At 42.2% G+C, this 20563-nt stretch overlaps 2 protein-coding genes across 7 annotated transcripts in view; one reads left to right on the forward strand and one right to left on the reverse strand.

Moving 5' to 3' along the window:
- ESR2 (estrogen receptor 2) overlaps positions 1-13833 on the forward strand; it is a 44768-nt gene extending 30935 nt beyond the window's left edge. For all 6 annotated transcript variants that reach the window (XM_039733067.1, XM_039733071.1, XM_039733069.1 and 3 more), the window contains 5 exons: positions 511-810; positions 5330-5468; positions 8030-8163; positions 10326-10500; positions 12362-13833. In XM_039733067.1, the coding sequence (XP_039589001.1) occupies positions 511-810; positions 5330-5468; positions 8030-8163; positions 10326-10500; positions 12362-12551 (938 nt within the window). In that variant the 3' untranslated portion in view covers positions 12552-13833. The remainder of the gene's footprint in view (positions 1-510; positions 811-5329; positions 5469-8029; positions 8164-10325; positions 10501-12361) is intronic.
- Positions 13834-19006: 5173 nt separating this feature from the next.
- Positions 19007-20563, reverse strand: part of SYNE2 (spectrin repeat containing nuclear envelope protein 2) — a 160885-nt gene continuing 159328 nt past the window's right edge. The window contains exon 117 of the mRNA XM_039733084.1: positions 19007-20098. Within this exon, the coding sequence (XP_039589018.1) occupies positions 19873-20098 (226 nt within the window). The 3' untranslated portion in view covers positions 19007-19872. The remainder of the gene's footprint in view (positions 20099-20563) is intronic.

A 20563-nucleotide genomic window follows, 5' to 3' on the forward strand; every position in this document is an offset into this window, starting at 1 on the left:
ACTCCTGCTGGCTTTCTGGGGCATGGGGAGAAAATGGGTTGAATCTTGTGAATCCCTGGCTGCACATCCAGCTAACTCTGAGGCCCAGCTGTGCTTGTGCCTGAGACATTTAATCTGTAACATGGCCCAGACTTTCAAGTTTTTTTATTCCTCCAGATTACATATAAAGCAAAATTTACAATCAGCTATCTTTGTTTGCCTATAAAGATCTGATTTATATCTTTTGATGTCAATGGGAGTTTTCCACTGGACTTTTAAACCAAATTAACTGAGGTTCAAAACCAAGCAGTTTTAAACTTTGTTTAGCAGAATAAACAAAACTCCTCAGATGAAGTCTGTGGGGACAAAGTTAAGTCCGCGCTGGATGCCCTAGAAACTTAACATTCAATATTACAACATCCAGTATTAAAGGGTTTTCCTCCTTCTCCCCAAACATCTGGGTTTACACAAGGGGGAGGTAAATTCTGTGGGGAAAAACTCTTCAATTCAACCACGTGGCTGTCATGGCAGGCTCGAGGAGAGAGCGCTGCGGGTACCGGATCCTGCGGAGCCACCGCGGCGCCGAGGAGCGCGCGCACTGCCTGGGCCGGGCCAGGCGGTACAGCGAGGCGGCCACGCGGGTGAAGGAGATCCTGCTGAGCGCCGTCAGCCCCGAGCAGTTCGTGCTGACCCTGCTGGAGGCAGAGCCGCCCCACGTGCTGGTCAGCCGGCCCAGCAAACCCTTCACCGAGGCCTCCATGATGATGTCCCTGACCAAGCTGGCGGACAAGGAGCTGGTGCACATGATCGGCTGGGCCAAGAAGATTCCTGGTGAGGAATTCAGGCTTGTTTCTGTTTGTTTTGGTCAATGGTTTTACCTGGCAATGGGTCCTTCCTTCTTTGGGCACATGTGAGTGCATGGTACAGAAGTCAAGCTTTCTATCCTGCTAGGTAATGGAGAGTTTATTGCTCTCAGTAATTAACCTGGATGGTTTTTGATTTAGACCCAACGTAACCCATAACTCGCTGTCTGGTCTTACTCAAATACTTGTTCATTTTGCTAATGTTCATTTTGTAAATGTTCAATATTACAACATCCAATATTAAAGGGTTTTCCTCCTTCTCCCCAAAAGTTTGGGTTTACACAAAGGAGGAAGATTCTGTGGGAAAAACTCTGTAGTGCAAGAGGTGGTGTTGTATGTAATTTCTACCTCAGCTATAAACACCTGATTAAGCTGATTTAGAAGGTTCATTTAACAACAGATTCTTTCCTTGTGTCCTGATAGAAGGTTTCTAGTAGTTGGTGAGAGCTGAAAGGTGTCCAAGTCCTGGGTGTCTACAATCGATTCATTTGACAGAGCTGCTACAGAAGAACATCAGTGGAGCTCAGTATTGATTTCAGATTTATCATGTGCTCTCCTTGAAAACAAAAATCAGTAAGGGTTCTTTTTGTTGTTGGACATGCACTGCAGTACAACTGCCTGTGTCAGTGCCTGGAATGTCCCAGATGTCTCCATGGCATCATGGCAATGAACCATTTAACTTCTCACAAACCAGAAATGTGAGCATTTGCAGTTCCTTCTTCATGAAGTACCCAGCCAGAATAAAAACTAAAAGTGAGCTGAAAGCATTGAATAATTGGTGGACTCTTAGCAGTGTGGGGCTTGATCCTGAGCTTCAGATAGAGAGCACTGCTGGGGGCCAGCCCTCCCTGGATCCTCTCCTGGATTTTGTGAAGGATTCAGTGTGCTGGTGTGTGCCCTGCCCTTGTCATGGTGTGAAGTGTGAAGAGCTGCTGCTGCTGGAGAACACTCATGGAAAACACGACAGAAACAGTGTGTGCACAGTGCAGGAAGCAAACTTGGAGGAGAATATCTCATTTAATCCTTAAATTAGGAATTTAGCCATCCGGGAAGCGCATCCTATTTCAGGTCTAGGTGGAGTGGCTGATGTGCTTCCAGCTGCTGAGCACATCTCCCAGGGGCAGAGCACTCTCAGACACTTTTGGAGGGTGCAGGTGTGATGGTTTTGGGGTGTGCAGATTCCAGGCCAGCTGCTGGGGAGGAGATGTTTGCACCCCAGAGTATCTCAAACCATGCTGGACGTCTGCAAAGTGATGATAGTTTTGCTGTTCATGTGGGATGTTTAAAAACTGAGAGCCCAAATCCTTTAGACTTGTTTTTGTGGCTTAAGGAACTCTGATAATAACTATGAAGTAACCAAGCATAAGGGGTTAAATGGTATCTGTTGTAATAATTTCTTCTCTAATCATAACAATGTGATTAAGAGGTGCCATTTCAGAGGACTCCACTTAGTTATGTTTATCTGATAGGAAGTGAATTGTGAAGGAAAACCAGTCTTAGAAAACGACCTCATTTTAACCAATACTTCACTGGGAAAAAACCCCCAACCTTTTCCACTTTCTGATTATTATTAATTTCTGTTTTTTAACTCTGAGACTTTTTTTTTTAAACAAACCCACAAACCCAATCCTTCAACCATTAAAGATTAATTATTTTTATTTTTCACAAGATCAGTTTCCAAACCAACCTCAATTTTGGCACAGGTCACTTTTAGTTTATTTTCAACATATGTCAGAAATAAAAACTTTTTCTTGGCAGTAAGAGAACTGTATGAAGAAAACCCATTGAAGTAATCAAACTTCTTCAAAACAGTTCTTGGGAATGCTGATACTTTGTTGTCTCTGTTTGTAATAGGAGTGATCAGAAAAAACAGAGAACAGAAATAAACAGCATTTTAGAGCAATGCCAAAAATAGATGGGGTGTTTAATATCCAATTATAAGTGACACTGCTGTATCACATGGCAGTTGGACTATTAATTTCAATATGGATTGATTTTTTTGTTTTTCATTAAAAAGCTGTGATGGCTAAAGCTCAGGACATGGAATTTTATTTTTCAAAAACTCTTGCCTTAAGGTAATCATGCCCATCCCTGCCTGGTTCCTGGAGGTAATGTCTTGGGAAAAAAAAATAGAGAGGTCTTGACTAATGGCCCAATGAGCAGTAATTTTACTTTCTGAAAAGCTGAATATTTGCTTTTATGTATCCAGGTTAGAAGCCCATTTTCATCTCTAAGTTATTATTTCATATTATTTTGACACTCACTGGAGGTGAAAAAAAATTCTGTATTGTATTAACAGTAACTTTTTTGCCTAAATAAGAAAAAAGCATGTTGCATGTTATTTTGACAGTCACTGGAGGTGAAAAAAAAATTCTGTATTGTATTAACAGTAACTTTTTTGCCTAAATAAGAAAAAAGCATGTTTATATTTTGTGTTTTTTTCACGTTTAATATTTAATGACAGTCTTTTGTAATGAATTTTACTCTGTGGCTGTGTTTTTGTTCTGAACTTTCAGCCTAATGGAGTATATTTTTTTGTTGCTCAGTCAAATAGAAGCTGACATCTGGATTTTTTTCCTTCTGAATTCCAAGTATTTGGAACACAGCTTCTGTAATTGCCTTTTGCTTAGCTGACCTAGTCTAAAAGAGTTTACATGGTTCATTGCTGAACCTGTATTGCAAATCAATAAGATGTTGTCACAATATCGAAATTTGGATTCATTATGCAGCCCAGTGTGTTGCTGGCCAGAGCAGTGTGTCTATTCCTAGTTTTTAGACATCCAGCACAAGTTTTTTTCCTTCTCTGCCTTAGCAATTCAAAATTCAATTATAAGAAATAGGGCCCACAATCTAAAAGACAACTAGAGAAAAATTATTAGTTTAATGTAGTCTGGAAGAAATAAATGGGGCTCCTGAGGCTGCAGTGAAAGCTGTGGTGGCTGTTTGGTGTCCTGCACCTTTGGAGCATGAGATTGTTAGGAAAAAGGGAATTAGAGTCCTTCTAACTGCTGTGCTCAATGACCATAGCTCCTACTGCTGCCTCTGATAATGCAAATTTAGCAGATGACATCCGTGATAAATCTGGATTTCAAGAGCCTGTAGATTGAATCCTGGAACTTGGTCTGACATCACTCAACTGAGAGAGTTTATAAAGCTGATAATTCCTTGTTTATGCTAGAGAAATCAGTACATGGCAGTGTAAATGTTTATTTAAATATACTCTGAAATGTTGTTTCCCAGGAAACTGGCACTGTTGGTTTTCATACTCTTTCACACTTCTGTGAATATTTTCCTAAAAGCAGTTCTGACTGATGAGCGTGTGTGGCAGATAATCTCTTGTTGGCTGTGTGCTCTGTAGTAAATTCTGTGACAGTGGAACCCAGGGGGGAAGGAACCTCTCAGCTCCTGTTTACCCTTCTTACACAACCAGAGGCACCAGCTTTGAAAAGCAGCACGTTCACAGTGGTAAAAGTGACCTTTGCCCAGTTCATGTCAGCCCCTGGCTGTCACTGGCTTCCAGCTGAGTCGTGTAATAAGTTTAAAATTCATGAAGCGTTTGTATAAATTACTGACAGAGAGATTCTTTGGCAGCCCAAACATCTTGTGTGTGTTTTAAGACCTCAGACAACCAGGAAGAACTTCAGGAAACCAGCCTGCCATGGCCAGGCTGTGCCTGGATTTGTCACCAAGCAGTGTCAGAGATGCCAGCTCATCTGAAAATGGATCACCTTTGCCAGGGGCCCGAGCTCAAGAAGCTCAGCTTTGAAAACTGTGGCCTGATCTTGTTTTTGAGCACTGAGCAGCTCTTCATCATATCTGTGTTTTCCTCCTTGACTGAACAGTCTGTTTTCCCACCCATGTTTTGATAATTTACACTTCTGATCTTTTGGTTTGGAGTGTAGGAATTTTATTTCTCCTATTTTTTCTTTTGACTTCTAGGCCTTATCTTTTCCCCAATCATCTTTTTTTTTTTCTTTTTTATTTTTCAGGGGAAGAGAAAAGGTGGGCTGTGACTGTCTCTGCCTCCTGGCTGTGCTGCAGTGTTATCTGAGGCCTTGCTAAAAGTTCTGGGGAGAAATGAATCATAGAATAGATCTTCTTCCAACCCTCTGCCATGGGCAGGAGCACCTTCCCCTATCCCAGGCTGCTCAGAGCCCCATCCAGCCTGGCCCTGAACACTCCCAGGGATGGGGCAGCCACAGCTGCTCTGGGCAATCTGTGCCAGGGCCTCACCCTCACAATATTTCTTCTAACATCTCTTCTCTTTTAGGACAAGAACATAGAGCAGGTGACTCTGCAGTCATTTGAGTCTCACCAGCTGTATGGGACTAATTGCACTAAAACACCACTCTGCTTTATTCCAAATATTTTGTAGGTGATGATAACTGCAAATATTTTGGGTCCTATTTGAAGTGGCAGCCTACCACTTTGGATGTCAGTGCTCCCTTATCTTCACAACCCATAGTTCTTTCTGTTTTGGTTTTTAGGCTTCATTGATCTCAGCCTCTATGACCAAGTGAGGCTCTTGGAGAGCTGCTGGATGGAAGTTCTGATGATTGGTTTGATGTGGAGATCCATCGACCATCCTGGGAAACTGATTTTTGCACCAGACCTTGTATTGGACAGGTGAGAGGAATAAATTTCTTGAGAACACTTCATTATTAGTATGGTTGAAGGTGGGAAGAGGATTAAACATGGCAGATGTTATTAATACTTCATCTAACAATATTATTTACCTGTGCTTGTAACAATCATGTCCTAAGGTTCCACATCCTTACAGGGCTTAAGGAATGCTAAGCTTTAAGCTTTATTGTTGAACTTGTGAATTCCTGAACTCCTGTAGCACTGAGTGTGAAATTTGTCTGCATTTTTCCCATCTTTTGGTGGTTTTGTTCCCTTTGTTCCAGGTCTCTAGATGCTGAAACTGTTGATACAGCAACACAAGGCACTACATTGTCCATTTGTCCCTACGTCCCTCATTAAAAAGAAGATAAAGTGTTAGACAATATTTTAATTATTTTAAATAGGTTTCCTGCCTGTTTTCTTCCTGACACTACAGCAGACTTTATAGTTAGCAGTAATAGTGAACATTGGAGCACTAGCCAAGAGGGATTTAAAGACCCCTAGCTTGCTGTTGGATACAAAGAATATTTTTTCAAGGTACAGCAGGATGTTTTCAAGTTTAAAGATTGTTTCTCCATAGCATCATGTACCAGGAAGGAAGAATATGGATTAGTAAGGATGTTTTTTAAGAACCTTAGAAGGATTTGACCTAAGCTTCACATTGGTAAAAAGTTAGGCAAGCAATCTACTCTCTTGGGTAGTTTTAAAATATCTTTTAGTCTTTTCAGCCTGGGAAAATTCAGATTTTCACCAGTTCTGTGACTTGCAATCAACAATTATCATTGTAGATACAGATAGGCAAAATTGGCTAATAAAAAAAAGAAAAATTTCTAAAACAAAGGAAATAAATGTTATTTGCTCATATAAAATTCAATGCAAGGACATGGTGCACTGTTCAGCACATTGACCAGAAATTGATGAAAATGTACAATACATTTAATTGCTCAGGAGTCAATATGTGCTGAATAGAGTAGGAATATTTGATGTATTTCTTCATTTCCTAAAGACATGGCAGAGTGGGAGCTTACAAGCATCTGGGCATGCTGTAATTTTATTCAGGACATCCTTATATGAACCTGGTCTGTAACTTGATTGTTTCTATCTTAGTTGAACTTAGAATCCCAGAATGGTTTGGGTTGGAAGGGACCTTAATAATAATCTAATTCCTGCCATGGGCAGGGATGTCTTCCACCAGGCCAGCTTGCTCAGAGCCCCATTCAGCCTGGTCTTGAACATTTCCAGGGATGGGCCAGGCACAACTTCTCTGGGCAACCTGTGCCACTGCTTCAGCACCCTCACAGTGGGGAATTTATTCTTAATCTCCAATCTAAACCTATTCTCTTTCCATTTGAAACCATTCCCTCTTGTCCTGTCCCTCCAGGCCCTTGTCCAAAGCCCCTCTCCACCTCTCTTGGAGCCCTTTTAGGCCCTGGAAGGGGCTCTGAGGTCTCCCTGGAGCCTTCAGATACATTTAATACATAATCTTTGCAGACAATATTTCTCTGGAACCTCTGTCCTTGTTTTGAATCTGACAGCTGCCTGTCCTTCTCTAAAGCTTAATTGAGAAACATGAGAAATTGGGCAATAAAAAATACTTTTTTCAAGCAGAACCTGCTGCCCTGGGTGGTGTTACCTGCATGTTCCTCCCTCCAGCCTGAAAGCTCAGCACCTTTCTCTTGGGATCCAGTAAATTTCTTTTATTCTCCTGCACTGCTGTGCTTAAATCTGTCTTGTTTTAAAAATGTTGTAGAGAAAAAAAATCTCCCCTTACAAAGAGGATAAGAAGCCTCCCTTTGAATACTGTTGTTGTAGAGCTTAATCACTTTTTTAGTCCAGTACATATAAAACAAAACTAACAAAAAAACCAGGAACAGCACCTTCAGTAGTTTGAGATTTGCCACTGCTGAATTTTAAACAAATAGGAATTACTTGTTTGGGGTGTTTTTCAGATCTGAAAATAGGACTACTCCTCATATCCAAGATGGGGAAAGTTGCATTCTGTAAACACTTGCAAATATAAAAGTATCCAAACCACAAAACCACCAAAACCCCAAATACCTTCCAATACCTACCCAGAAAAAAGTGCCAGGAGATAGGAACAAGAGTTGTTTTATTCTTTAAAAATATCTTGTTATTGCAAGCAACTTATTTTAGGAAGTCTTTCTTTTTTAACAGGTTCTGAGGCCTCCATTAGGTACAAACGTTGTTGGTTGTGGGTAACTGCTTATGAAAAAAAATCTGGAAAATTATTCAAGGTGGTACTGTGCCCTGCACTACAGGATTTCAAACTGATTATCCAGAATTATACAGGCTGAGATGATACAAAAATATGATCACACTTATTGCCAATCATTGCAGTTAATGAGAAAATCAGTTTCTCATAAATGCTGACCTTTCACACCAGTGTAATTTTCAGTTCAGATTTCATGATAGAGCCTTTTAAGTTCTCCCAAACATGAGATGAGGTAGGCCTTCTGCAACCTCCTTCATGCTTTGACTTTTATCTGTCTGAGTCAGTTCCTTAATTCTGTTTTTTTGGTAACATGTTGAATGTGTTTCCACAGGGATGAGGGGAAATGTGTAGAGGGAATTTTGGAGATCTTTGATATGCTCCTGGCCATGACCTCGAGGTTCCGAGAGCTGAAGCTGCAGCACAAGGAGTATCTGTGTGTCAAGGCAATGATCCTCCTCAATTCCAGTGAGTATGTGCTTGCCTCTGGTACTCACCAAACTGCACCTTCCATTTTGAGGGTGTCTGGGAAATCGGCCTCAAAAAACCCAAAGTGTCAAATGATAAAAAACTGTTGGAAGAGAATAATAGGAAAGGATTTGTCTCTGATAGATTGTACAGATTTTTCCTCAGGAAACTTCTCAGCTGTATAATTTCCTGTATTTAGGGGCCTGTTCTAAGAGCTGCATGGAAGACCCCAAGTTCTGATAGCTTCTCATAAGGTGGGGCTCATGGCTCTGGCTGTGGATCTGTCCTTTTGGATGGGAAATTTTGCTCCTATCTCTGTGGATCCCAGTCATGTGTGAAGTTGCTATACAGTCCTACAAATCTGTCCTTAATTCTAGTAATACCAGTTACTCAACTGAGTGATGATTAATGGGGCTTAAATGTTCCTGTTTAATGATAATGAGTTGGTTAGAAATGATTGACAGTACTCAACAGTTCTGCAGGATGAGTTTCAGGACAGGAGCTTTGCTTTGCAGCCTCTCTCTCTGTGTGGTTTTGCCAGTTTAGGGTAGCCTGCAGTAAAACTTATTTTTTCCCCAGAACATTTCATAGTCAATATTGACAAAAAAAAATCCCACAACAAAATAGCAGCTAGGCTATTTACATCTAGTGCTTTCAGCAAGAAGCTGCTGCATAATTCTTAGTCCAGTACTGAAGGGGAGCAGTCCAGCTGCAATCCCACTCGTCTGCCCAAGCTGAGTTGGAGTGTTGATCTGCTAGAGGGTAGGAAGGCTCTGCAGAGGGATCTGGGCAGGCTGGATTGGTGGGTCAGGACCAACAGCATGAGGTTCAAGAGGACCAAGTGCTGGGTCCTGCACTTTGGCCACAAAAATCTCCTGCAGTGGCACAGGCTGGGGGAACAGTGGTTGGAAAGCCATGATGATGATGATGAGAGGAAATGGCTTCAAGCTGCACCAGGAATGGCTTAGATTGGATATTAGGAACAATTTCTTCACCAAAGGGGTGATCAGGCATTAAAACAGTTTGCCCAGTCACCACCCCTGGAGGGATTTAAAAGCTGCTGAAATGTGGCACTTGTGGATGTGGTTTAGTGATGGCCTTGGTACTGCTGGATCAAAGGTTGGACTTGGTGATCTTAAAGGTTTTTCCAGCCTAGATGATTCTATGATTCTGTGGATACCAGTATTTCAACAGACAACAAAAGCTGTTCTTTTCCTAAAGTATCCACTTTAAAAAAAACCAGCCAAAAAGCCCCAACCAAACTCCACACTCATCAGCCATATTTTCTTCAAAGTTCATGTCTCAAAAGATCTGTCCATTCTCTTTTTCTACTCTCCTTTCTTGACAAAATTAATAATTTGCCCCTAATTTTCAAGGTGTTTTGGAGCTCTGTCCTTCCATAGGTATCTCTGAAGGGATGGTTGAGATTTTTTCTTTCCCTTGTCCCAGGTCTCTTCTGCTTTATCAATAATGTTATTGTGTGTTTCCAGACCTTCTTAGTGATGATTTCTTTATTTCCTTCTCCATACCCCCAAACCCATTATTTTTCCTTCTATTTTTTTTAATAATTTGTTTTATTTTATTTTTGTGGGGTTTTTGTTGTTGTTTTGTTTCAATAGTTTTAGGGTTTTTTCCTTTTTTTTATTTTTCTTTTTTTTTCGTTTGTTTTTGTTGAATTTTGAGGTTTCTCACTGCAGACATTTGCTGTATTATGACACCCTTAGTGACCATGACCAGCTGGGTCACTCTGAGCAGTGTCACTGACATGTTCTCCTTCCTCCCTGTTATATACTCAGGGAAAAAAAGGGTTTTTTTCAACAAGAAAGGATTAGAACAAGCATAATATTATAGTTCATAATAATTCAAAAAACAAGGTACAGGGGGGAAAAGCCCTGAAGAATGGAGAGCACATCATGACCTGACTGGAGGCTCTATGTGCAAGAAGTCTTGGGAGGATTTGGAAGAACTCACTTTGCAAATGATGGGGCCATCAAATTCAAGCTCAATGTGCCATATGGAGCATCATTTGTACAGTCTTGAGGGGAGTATCAGGGCATGGATTTCTGTAATTTTGTTGAAATATTACATATTAAAAAAATCTACAGTCGCACCTTTTTTTCTTCCTCACTAGCAGCAAATATTTCTTCCTCTTCTCTGGTTAGGCATGTTCCCCTTGTCAGCAGAGGAACCTGAAAGCAACAGGAAGCTGCACCACCTGCTCAACGTGGTCACAGAGGCTTTGGTGTGGGTTATTGCCAAGAGTGGGATCCCCTCACAGCAGCAGACCACTCGCCTGGCCAATCTGCTGATGCTCCTCTCCCACGTCAGACACGCCAGGTACGGTTTGCAGAGTGTGTGCAACACTTGTTTTGTGTTACTCTTTGTTTATTACAGCAAAAAAAAAACGTGGCTGGAACTCCAGGGCACTCCTGAGGGAATCCTGGTGCTGCTCTGCACCTCTGTCACTGTGAGGCTTTCCTTCCCAGCACAGGAAAACAGGCAGTAAACTCTAGTGCTTGCTGGCACTCAAGGACATGATGATATTAAACGCTGTCTTAACTTCATTACATTAAATTATTCATTATGTGTCTGCCTGAAATGTTTAACAATAGCGAAAATTGAGCCTTTTAGATGGCCTTTCATCCAGCCATCAAAACTCTTCCATTCAAAATGAGAATCTCTTACAAAACTGATCTGCAGTGTGGGCTTTGGTAAAGCAAAGTGGATTTTGGGGGCCATGTTTTTCCCACACTGAATTTGTTGTCTTTTACATGGAACCACAGAGTTTTTACCAAATGACTCAATGTCAAGCTTAGTGACATTAGTGACCTCAAGGAGGTCCGGGAACTGGAGCCACTTTTTACATGGGAAGTGGCTCCAGTTCCTGGACCTTCTTGAGAGGTCCATCTCTGCTTGTAGTACAGTAGACTGAAATGCACATCCTACAAAAAGTGGTTTTGATTTTCAATCTGTTTGTCATTTTAAATGATTACCCAGAGGCCAGCTGTTGACTAAGCTGTCTCATGGCTTGACCTTGGACTCTGTGTCCAGGGAAGATGTCCTGGGACCAGACTGGAGCAGACAAAGCAGAGCTGGGCATATCTGTAGGGACACAGAAAAGGGGATGGTCACCTTTGCAATTAACTTCCTGGGAGAGCAAAGGGCAGCAGCAGGGATCTGATGGTGCTGAAACACAGCTTTTGACAGTCAGTTTGTGGACTGGGGTGACTTTGAGAGCTGGCCTTGCAAAAGCTCCAGCACCAGCCAGAGCTGAACCTGTCTCATGGCTCTGATCTCTGCCATCACCTGGGTTGTGCTCTGTGATGTGACTCCACATCACAGCTTGGCAGAAGCTGTTCTGGCATTCTGTGAACAAACATCACAAATCTCTGTGAAAGTTTTATATTTTCTCATCAAGCCAGGAACCTTTATGCTGTGTCTTCCTCAGCCAAAGTGTGGAGGCTGCTTGTTGTGTCCTGTCTCCTTCAGGTTGCTTGGTGCTGGTCAGTCAATTAGGCTTTGGTCTGGAAATAATTGAGAGCTGGGTGTGGTAGAAGGGCTGCAATTTCTTCTTGTCCATTAACATATTCATAACTCCTGAATTGCAGCAGAACCTCGTTTATCTGGGAGCATTGCCCCCCTCCCAACCCAACTCTCTGCTGGCTGTCTGCTGCTGCTTCCACTGGGATAGATTTGGGGTTGAACAAGCACCATTAGATTTCAACCCCAAACCCCTGAGTGCATCTGGAGTACAAATATGTGTGGCTGCAATGGCAATAGCCATTTTTAATCCAAACCATGATACAGCACTGAGTGTTCAAGCTAGCAAGGTGTCATTGTATGTTACTGCATAACAGAAAGATTATTTTAAAGTCTGCAGCCACTGCAAGGTCCTCTCACTGGACATGCAGAGAGTAAATAAAGTGCTTGAAATTAGCTGGGTAATTAGGTCTTCCTACTCAGTCAGGTAGGAGAGGTAGCTAGTCTTTAGTAACCTGCATGTAGTAAATCCCCCTTCAGCCTTAAAGTATTGAGATGTTGTTACTGTTGGTAGTGGTAAGTGATCTCAGGGACCCCAGCAGTTAAAGCCTCTTAAATCCAAATTTTAAAAAGGGATTCTCTTGAAACCATGAGTGTATTTTTCTTCTCTGCACTGTTGGAGCCAGACTGCTGAGTTATTTTCTTTTCTCTTGCACAGTAACAAGGGAATGGAGCATCTCCTGAGCATGAAGTGTAAAAACGTGGTGCCAGTGTATGACTTGCTGCTGGAGATGCTGAATGCTCACACCCTCCGAGGGCAGAGGAAGCCCCTGGCCACACACCCTGAGTTTGGCCCACTGGAGCAAATGGAGCCTGGAGACAGCCTGAGGAATGGGGCACCCCAGTAATTGTGCAACACCTGGAAATGTGAGGCTTTTTCAGAGCTGTGGGGGAGAACAGAGCTGCTGTGATGGGGCTGCAGAAGTGTGACCGCGCGTGGGTTCCCATCCCTCTGGATTTGCACATCGGTGCCTCGGGAGAGGCCGCGCGGCGCTCACCTCTGTGTTTCTGACATTGCAACAGCTGCACTGCTGTAGTGCCTTTTCTGAGACTCTGCAAAAGCACCTTACGAAACCAAGCCTCAGAACAGCACTGTGGGACAGGGGATTGCTGCCTCTCCTTCTCAGAACTGAGAGGGAAGGGGACAGGTTTGAGAAGCTTGGAGAGAGCATGTTGGTCTCTTTCTCCCAGAGCAAGACTTTTAAGAACTGACTGAACAACGTCCTCTTTCAGCAGGGGATGGTGTGAAATGTAGGACAGCATCATTTGGGACAGATGTTTACCTCTGTGTGCTGGTCCCTGGGGAATGCCTGCTCTGCAGCTGATCTAGATAAAGTGCCGAGATACAGACAGCGTAAAGGAGCTTATTCTCAAATATGCAATGGCTGCAAGAGCCTTCATTTGAAGGTCATTTGAAATAGCTTCTAGGGTCAGTTCAGAGCCTTTGCAGAAAGTTTAAATTGATCTTAAGTTTGTATTTTGTGAGCCTGTTCCTAACACTCACATTGTTATCTGCTTATAATTCTTCAGTGCTTTAAGCAACGACCAAATCGTCTGAATATCTCAGCCAATGCTGACCTTTGAAATGTGTTTTGTCTGTGAGATTATCATGTTGTTTTATATATTTATTGATGATGTTAAATCTATTCTAATAATTAGGTACAAGAAGTTGCTCTGTGAATATTAACTGTTTGTATTTGTACATGATCTGCTGATCAGGCCTTGTGAAACCAGCTAGGAAAAAAAAAATAATCTTCCCACCCCTTTGACTGGTGTGTGGAATTACGTCCTGCCCACCCAAAACCTCTTGCAGGGGGTGAGGCACTGGATGGGAACATGGATGGGGATCTGTTTTTGTCTGCTGCCCTGAGGTTTGCTGCTTGCTTGTTCTCAGCATGCATGGCACCTTGTGCTGTGGTCTTCATATCTTTATAGGAGCCCTCAAAGAGCGAGGATGGGGATAATGGTAAATGTAAAGACAGTGTGAAGATGGGGATAACGTAAAGCACTGCTTTGCTTTGCAAGTGTGATGACTTGTTTGAATTACACTGAAGATGTAGTGGTTTAAACTTCCTTTTTGTGCTGATTTCTGCATGTGTTTAAGCTGCACTGAGTAAAAAAAAACAAAAACAAAACGAATTAAATAGCCTGGCTGATGACCTCAGAGATCAGCAGGGTGGCATCATTCATTCTGGTAACTGTCTCTCTACATGGAAACACTTAAATATAGCACATGCATGTTCTGGGCATTATGGTGAAATGAATTGGGATCACACCAAAAGTCTATTTTGAGCCCCTAAGTCTTTTGCATTAGGGACTTTGATTAGTATGCCATTTGCATATTTTGAATATTCGTCAAACCATTAATCTTGGTGGTTTTTTAAAGCCAAGGACAGTATTTTTTATAGGAGGTTTTCAGTAAGTTACACATTTGTTGTCTGTTTTGATCTTGTACTAACTATACCAGATGCTGCTGCTGATCTAAATTTTTACTCTCTGCCTTTTTATTGTTTTTAAGAAACTGTAATATAGCTGTGTCCTTCTAAAGATGTGTGATATTTACAATGAAAAAATGTGAGTATAGTCTGGAATTTATTGGTACTTTCATTTTGAGAGATGTTTTGCTGTGAAACAAACCTGTCTCAGTATTTCTTGGGCTTGATGTGTTCTGACCTCATTGCCTGTTCTGTTGCTCTTTCTCTGATTTTCCTTATCCTGTGTAATCTTTTGGTTTAATACAGTTTTTCAAAGAAATGTTTAAGTGATTTGTTCGTTTTGCTTTGAAAGTGCTAAATTTGTGTACAAATCTTGGAACAAACCTTTTGAAGAGAAAATGGGAAAGACTGGGTACAAATAATGAAATTACCTTCTAGATGGAAATTTGCTGTGGATTGACTCTGTAAAAGGGATATGCTGCAGTTTTGTGCTGTGTGGTGGTGTTCATATACGTTGCTATTAGTAAAGTGCAAATAGGAAAATGATGTGATTTTAACCTACTTTTTGTCTTGTTGAACATGATTTTATTAAAAGTTACTAACGATGTTTTAAAATGGGTGAAAGTCATCAGCTGTGGAGTCTGGATTAATGTAGCTGTGTTCATACTGGGGTGAGGAGAAGATGCTCTGAGGAGGGGCTGTTTGATTGCTTTCCTTCACTGCTTGGCTGTGACTCAGTTTCTCCTGGGACCTGGCAGGGGGGCTGCTGCTGCTGCTTGGAGAAATGGTGCTGCACTTCTGGGATGTTCACAGAGGTGAGCAAACCTGGCTCAGGCAAGAGGGACAATTGTCATGAGTTTAAAAAAAAAAAAAAGGAAGAAAGGTCAAACTTTTTAACAGCACACATGCGGAAAACATGCTGTGCTTCCTCTCTCAAGTCTAGAACTGGAACCAGATGGTAAAACAATCTTGGCTGTTTTTCTTCTTTTTTGAAAAGTGTTTTCACACAGGTGACTTTTTAACAGCACACATGAGGAAAACATGCTGAGCTTCCTCTCTCAAGTCTAGAACTGGAACCAGATGGTAAAACAATCTTGGCTGTTTTTCTTCTTTTTTGAAAAGTGTTTTCACACAGGTGAAATGCTTTGTCTCCAGGAATATGAGACCTTTTCCAGGAATATGGGTTGCTCAGAGCTCCACTGTCTTCCTTCAAATCACCCATTTTTAGTGCTGTAATGTTTCCAGTCAGAGGGGAAAGTGTGGGGGAAAGATATGTAGATGTGTTGAAACTCGAGATAGTGCCCAACAGGGTAAGTGCTCCTATAAAATAGCAAACTAAGACAGGTTAGTAAACTAAACACTTGAAGATCTTTTTTTAAAATAAATATGCATATTTCCATAGTAATATTATGTTAATTCCTTGCTGACTAAATGATAGATCAATACAGGGATCATCATGGTGAAAGCAGAGCATCCTTTTAGGTGTTTTAAATGCTGGAATTTTTAATTTTACTCTTGATGAGCTGGGGAGTATGAAAGATATTTGTTGTATTTGCATCATTGCAGTGGTTTAGCAGAGCATAAAAATGCAGTGAGCCCCAGAAAGCTGCCTGTTGATCCTGTTTGAGCTGTTACCAGTGATGATCCTCTTCTGAGGTAAGAATTTTTGTCTTGTTTGGACTTTTATCAAAGAATCATGGAATGGATTGGGCTGGAAGGGACCATCTCCCCTGGCACAGGCAGAGACACCTTCCACCAGACCAGGTTGCTCAGAGCTCCATCCAACCTGGCCTTGAAGATTTCCAGGAAAGGAGCACCAACACCTTCTTTGGATGATCTGTTTCACTGTCTCAACACCCTCACAGTGTGCTGTCACTCCATGTCAGAACTCCCTGTCCAGCTCTGTTGTAGCCCCTTCAGGTACTGGAGTCTGCTCCAAGTCTCCCTGGAGAGCTCCCCTCCCTGCAAGGATTTCTACAGAGCTTGGCCAGGTGTCTCCAATCCACCCACCCTCCATTCCACTGCCCTTAGGAGGTTCTGGCTGCAGATTGTGGGTGTGGGGACTCACCATGGAATAGTTTTGAACATGTCAACCATGTTCCAGCCAGGGAGTAGCAACTGCATTTCACCCTTTCATTTCTGTGCTGTTGGGATGCAAACATAACTTCTCAGCTTCCTCTAAGTTTACCCCAGGCCATCTTTTCACTTCCATACAGACAATCCTAGAAGCCATGGAAAAACCTTTGCTATCATCACCATCCATCTCAGGAAAAAAAAAGGTTTGATATTACTAAGATCCTGTGAGATAATGGGTCAGCAAAGCAGGTAAGATGTGGTCATCTGTTGTGCTGACCCAGGGCCCAAACCAATTCTAAGACTGCTGTAAATGGCAGCATGAAAAACAAATGGATTGCTACAATGTGGAACATAAGTATTATTTACATTAATTTTTCACAGTATTTTACTACTTAAGTGAAGTGTGGTGCCTTAAATGGCACTTTCATAGCTAAGGCTTAGTTTTATTTATGATCTCTGCATTATTTAACTCCATCTTTACATTAAGAGTCAACTACACTCCTCGTGTATTGCTGAGTGTTAGCAATTTTGATTAATGCACAAAAAAAGAGACTGCTATAAAAATGCCAACATCTGCTGCTACTGCCTCAACAGACAAAGCCTTCTTCACTCAGCACAGTGTCACAGAGGAGCTGGCATAGCCATTACCAGTGCTTACTCCACATCCTCCTTGTTTTCCACAAGAGGTTTTGGTCTGAGTCCTGTCATTTTAACAGTTTCAACATTTCACTCTCTGTGAGTTTGTACTGGAAACTGGTTCCCAACTGAAAGTGTTGCCTTTTAAAGCACTTTAATATATGTTAGGGTAAAGTGAAAGCAACCCCACAACAGCCCAGCCCTTCCCTTTCCCCCAGCTGTCTTTAGTTCTGTGAACTGATGGCATTTGTCTGCTGCTGTGTTTCATTGTTATGGATTGGTGCCTGACTAATCATGAAATGTAAAATATATGGCTTTTTGTTCATTTCTCCCCTGCAGCTGAGCTCAGCCTGGTCTCATGAGCAGGTCATGTGTGTGCTCAGTGACTGAGGGACACCTTCCACCATTCCAGCTTGCTCCAAGCCCCATCCCACCTGGCCTTGAACCCTTCCAGGGATGGGGCAGCCACAGCTTCTTTGTACAACTTATCCCAGCACCTCACCCCCTCACAGCACTGAATTTCTCCCTAACACCTAATCTAAAGCTGTCCTTTGTCAGTTTAGAGCCACCACCCTTTATCCTTCCACTACATCCCCTTGTAAAAAGCCCATCTGCAGCTCTCTAGCAGGGCCCCTTGAGGTACCAGGAGTTGCTCCAAAACCTCCCTGGAGCCTTCTCATTGCTGCTGACTGTCCACACACAGAGGCCTCATCTCACTGCCAAAAAATAAGATCTCAATTCAAGACTAGTTTTGGCTTGGTTGGATTTCTCAAAGCACATGTATAACCATAATGGGTTGCTCTCACTACTGCATCTGCCCTCTCTTTAAAGTATTTTTTTAATCCTTCCCTGGACATTAACAACCCAATCCTAAGAGAGATGATGACACAAAGAAATTGTTGGGGATATAAAATGACTTGTTTAAAGCAGACTTCAGTGTCAGCCTACAGTGCAGTGATTATAATCAATTGGAAATAAAACTATTTAAAATAGGTGTGGAAAAAAAGATTTAAGCTATTTCCCAGACATTGTTTTTTAGTGACATTTGGAGATAATTTCTTGAAAGCTCCTCTTTTTATATATTACATCAGCTCAACAATTTGATATAACTGTTCATAATGAAAGGAAATTGTAGGCTACGAAATTTTCCTTAGACCTTTTAACATTGTTCAATTTTTCCCCCTGCATAGGTTCTTTAATGGAAGAAGAACTGAATATCACGTCAGCAACTGCCTATTACTTCTTGGCAGAAAGGTCTGCATGGGCATTTGTGACAACCTGGCAATGAAATAATGGTTAGAGTTGGCTCACTTCTACAAAGGAAGAAACTTAAATGAGCTCCATCCTAAAGTAATTGCTTTGAAAATATCAAATAATGATTGCAGAGGGAGAGAGGACAGTGTATGTGGCTGTGTGCAGTGAGGGGTGAGGGGGGTCCATCTCTGGATCCAGCCTCAGTGTGAGAGCTGCTGGTGCTGGAGCACAAGCCTGGCACCTCAACAGAGCCTTATGAGTTAGTTTAATGTCCTGGAAATAAACCACAGTGGATTTGCCACCATGGCTGGGAAAAAGCTGCGGGTTTGGCCATTCTCTGAACATGAGGACAAAGCAGTTTGCTTTGTAAAGCCCCCTGCCAGAAGCTGGGGAATCAGCAACCACCAGTGGTGATGAGTGTAGAAAGGGTGGGAGAACACTCACAGGCTCATCAGAGACCTTATTTTCCATGGGTAAGCACTGCAGCAAGTGGCTAATTCCTGGGTCACTTCCACACACAAAAAACTTTTGACCAAAGCCCTTACTCCTGCACTGAGATGTCCCCCACAGGCATCTCCCCACTCCAGCAGTCCCACTATAGAAAGTCAGGTCCAAAGTAGGAAATAGTTCAGCATTTCAAACTAGCAATAAGCATGAATTGGTTCAACTTTGTGTTCTTCCTCCAGGAAAGCAGCTGCAAAGGGAAGGACCAGGATCTGTGCCATGGAACACAGCTCCCACTGCTGCAGCTGTGATCTCTTGCTCTGACAAGCAAGGGAGTGGTTGTGCTTCCCCCAGCATCACTCCTTTAGCAGGCAAAGAACTTGACTCTAACAGGAGTGGAAGGGGCAGCACTGCTGGAACATGAGGCTCTTCCCCCCCAGTAGACACACCCACAGTCCTGCAGACATTGGCAAAATTTTAATGACAGTACTCAAACTGTACAACAGAGGGGCAGTGGCAATGCTGACTGTACACAGTGTTTCTCCAGCCACTGCCCAGACGCCAGTTTCATTTTAAAAACAAAGCTTATAAAAATGCACAATTCTCTCCCAAGATACTGTACACTATTCAGCAGGTTAAAAACTGGAAAAAAACTTTCATTAAAAAAGTCATTGCACTATTTGTATACATCAGGGATAATCTACATAATCATGTTCATCTAGAAAATATGTGCATTATAAACCATTTCCATGCAATGCAGCAATTCCTTATTTCAAAGGTGGTATAAAAAGACAACACAGCAGTCCTAACTAGTAGAACACTTTATGTCAAACAAAACAAATGTGCATCATGATATTGAACGTGTTAGATGAATAAAACACAACAACAAAGATTCAAAAATATGCAATTTTTTTGTTTCCACCAAGTGACTACAGTACCAAAAGATACAAGTGACGTGAAGTGTGTGTGCAGAAATCATATTAAATGAAGTCCCTCTTCACCTGCTTGTCATCCAAGACAGACTGCTATGTTTACAATTACTGTGATGTTGTTTCTGCATCTAAGAACTCAGTATCCAAACACCTTGCAAGCTTAAGAGCACTGCCCCTATAAAATAGTGTTATCTATTGCATCAAAGTATAAAGTGTGTTGCTTACAGTTTAAAAAAAAAATCTATAGAAAAAGTTTTGTTTCCCGTACAAAAACGCTGAAATTCTGTCAAGATATACATTTTGAGATGTGAAACTCACTGCTTGATTGATGCTAGAGCAGCATGGGAGAAAAAAGCACCACCCCAGAGGGTTTTGGTGTGATGCAGGCTGTCCTAGGTGGGCGGGGGCCCGTTGGTGTAGCGCAGCATGGGGTAGAAGGAGCGGGCAAAGTTGTTGGCCTGGGTGCAGCTGTAGTCTTCCTCAGAGGAGGGGATCATGCAAGCCAGGAGCAAAAGCAGCAGGAAGAACAACTGGAGAGGTAAAGCTGCTCTTAACACCCGGTAGAAGAACGAGGGAGACCGAGGGTTTGTCTGCACAGGTTCTGGATGGCTTTCGCTCCTGAAAAGGAGAAACAAAGAACAAGGCACTTCAGGGTTTGAGTTAAACAAGTTGTTTTTACCCTATTTTCAGATGAAAACTTAACTCTTCCCAGGAGGCAAACAGGCCATTCCAAATAGGTGTTGAAACACAAAGGAAAGACATCATTTACACTGATGAAGTTCTCCTCTGCCCTGGCTTACTGAGATCCACCCTTTGAACAGGCCCCAGTGGGCTGAGGGTTAAGTTCTCCCTTTGTCCTTCATGGTCTGTTTGTAGCAAGTGGCTCTCAGGGGCAAGTTTCTTTTTCCAGGCATGCTGGTGGAATTAAAGGAGAATTTAAACCTGAAATATCCCCTACTTGGCAGAAAAAATATTTTCTCAAGCCAGGGTTGCACATCACTGCAGAGCTCCTGGAGCAGGAGTGCTAAAGGAAACCTTCCCTAAGGAGCAGCCCAGAGCTGGTAGGTAGAGGGAACTCTACAG

This window comes from Passer montanus, unplaced genomic scaffold, assembly GCF_014805655.1.
Source record: "Passer montanus isolate IOZ18808 unplaced genomic scaffold, ASM1480565v1 scaffold82, whole genome shotgun sequence".
Lineage (NCBI taxonomy): Eukaryota > Metazoa > Chordata > Aves > Passeriformes > Passeridae > Passer > Passer montanus.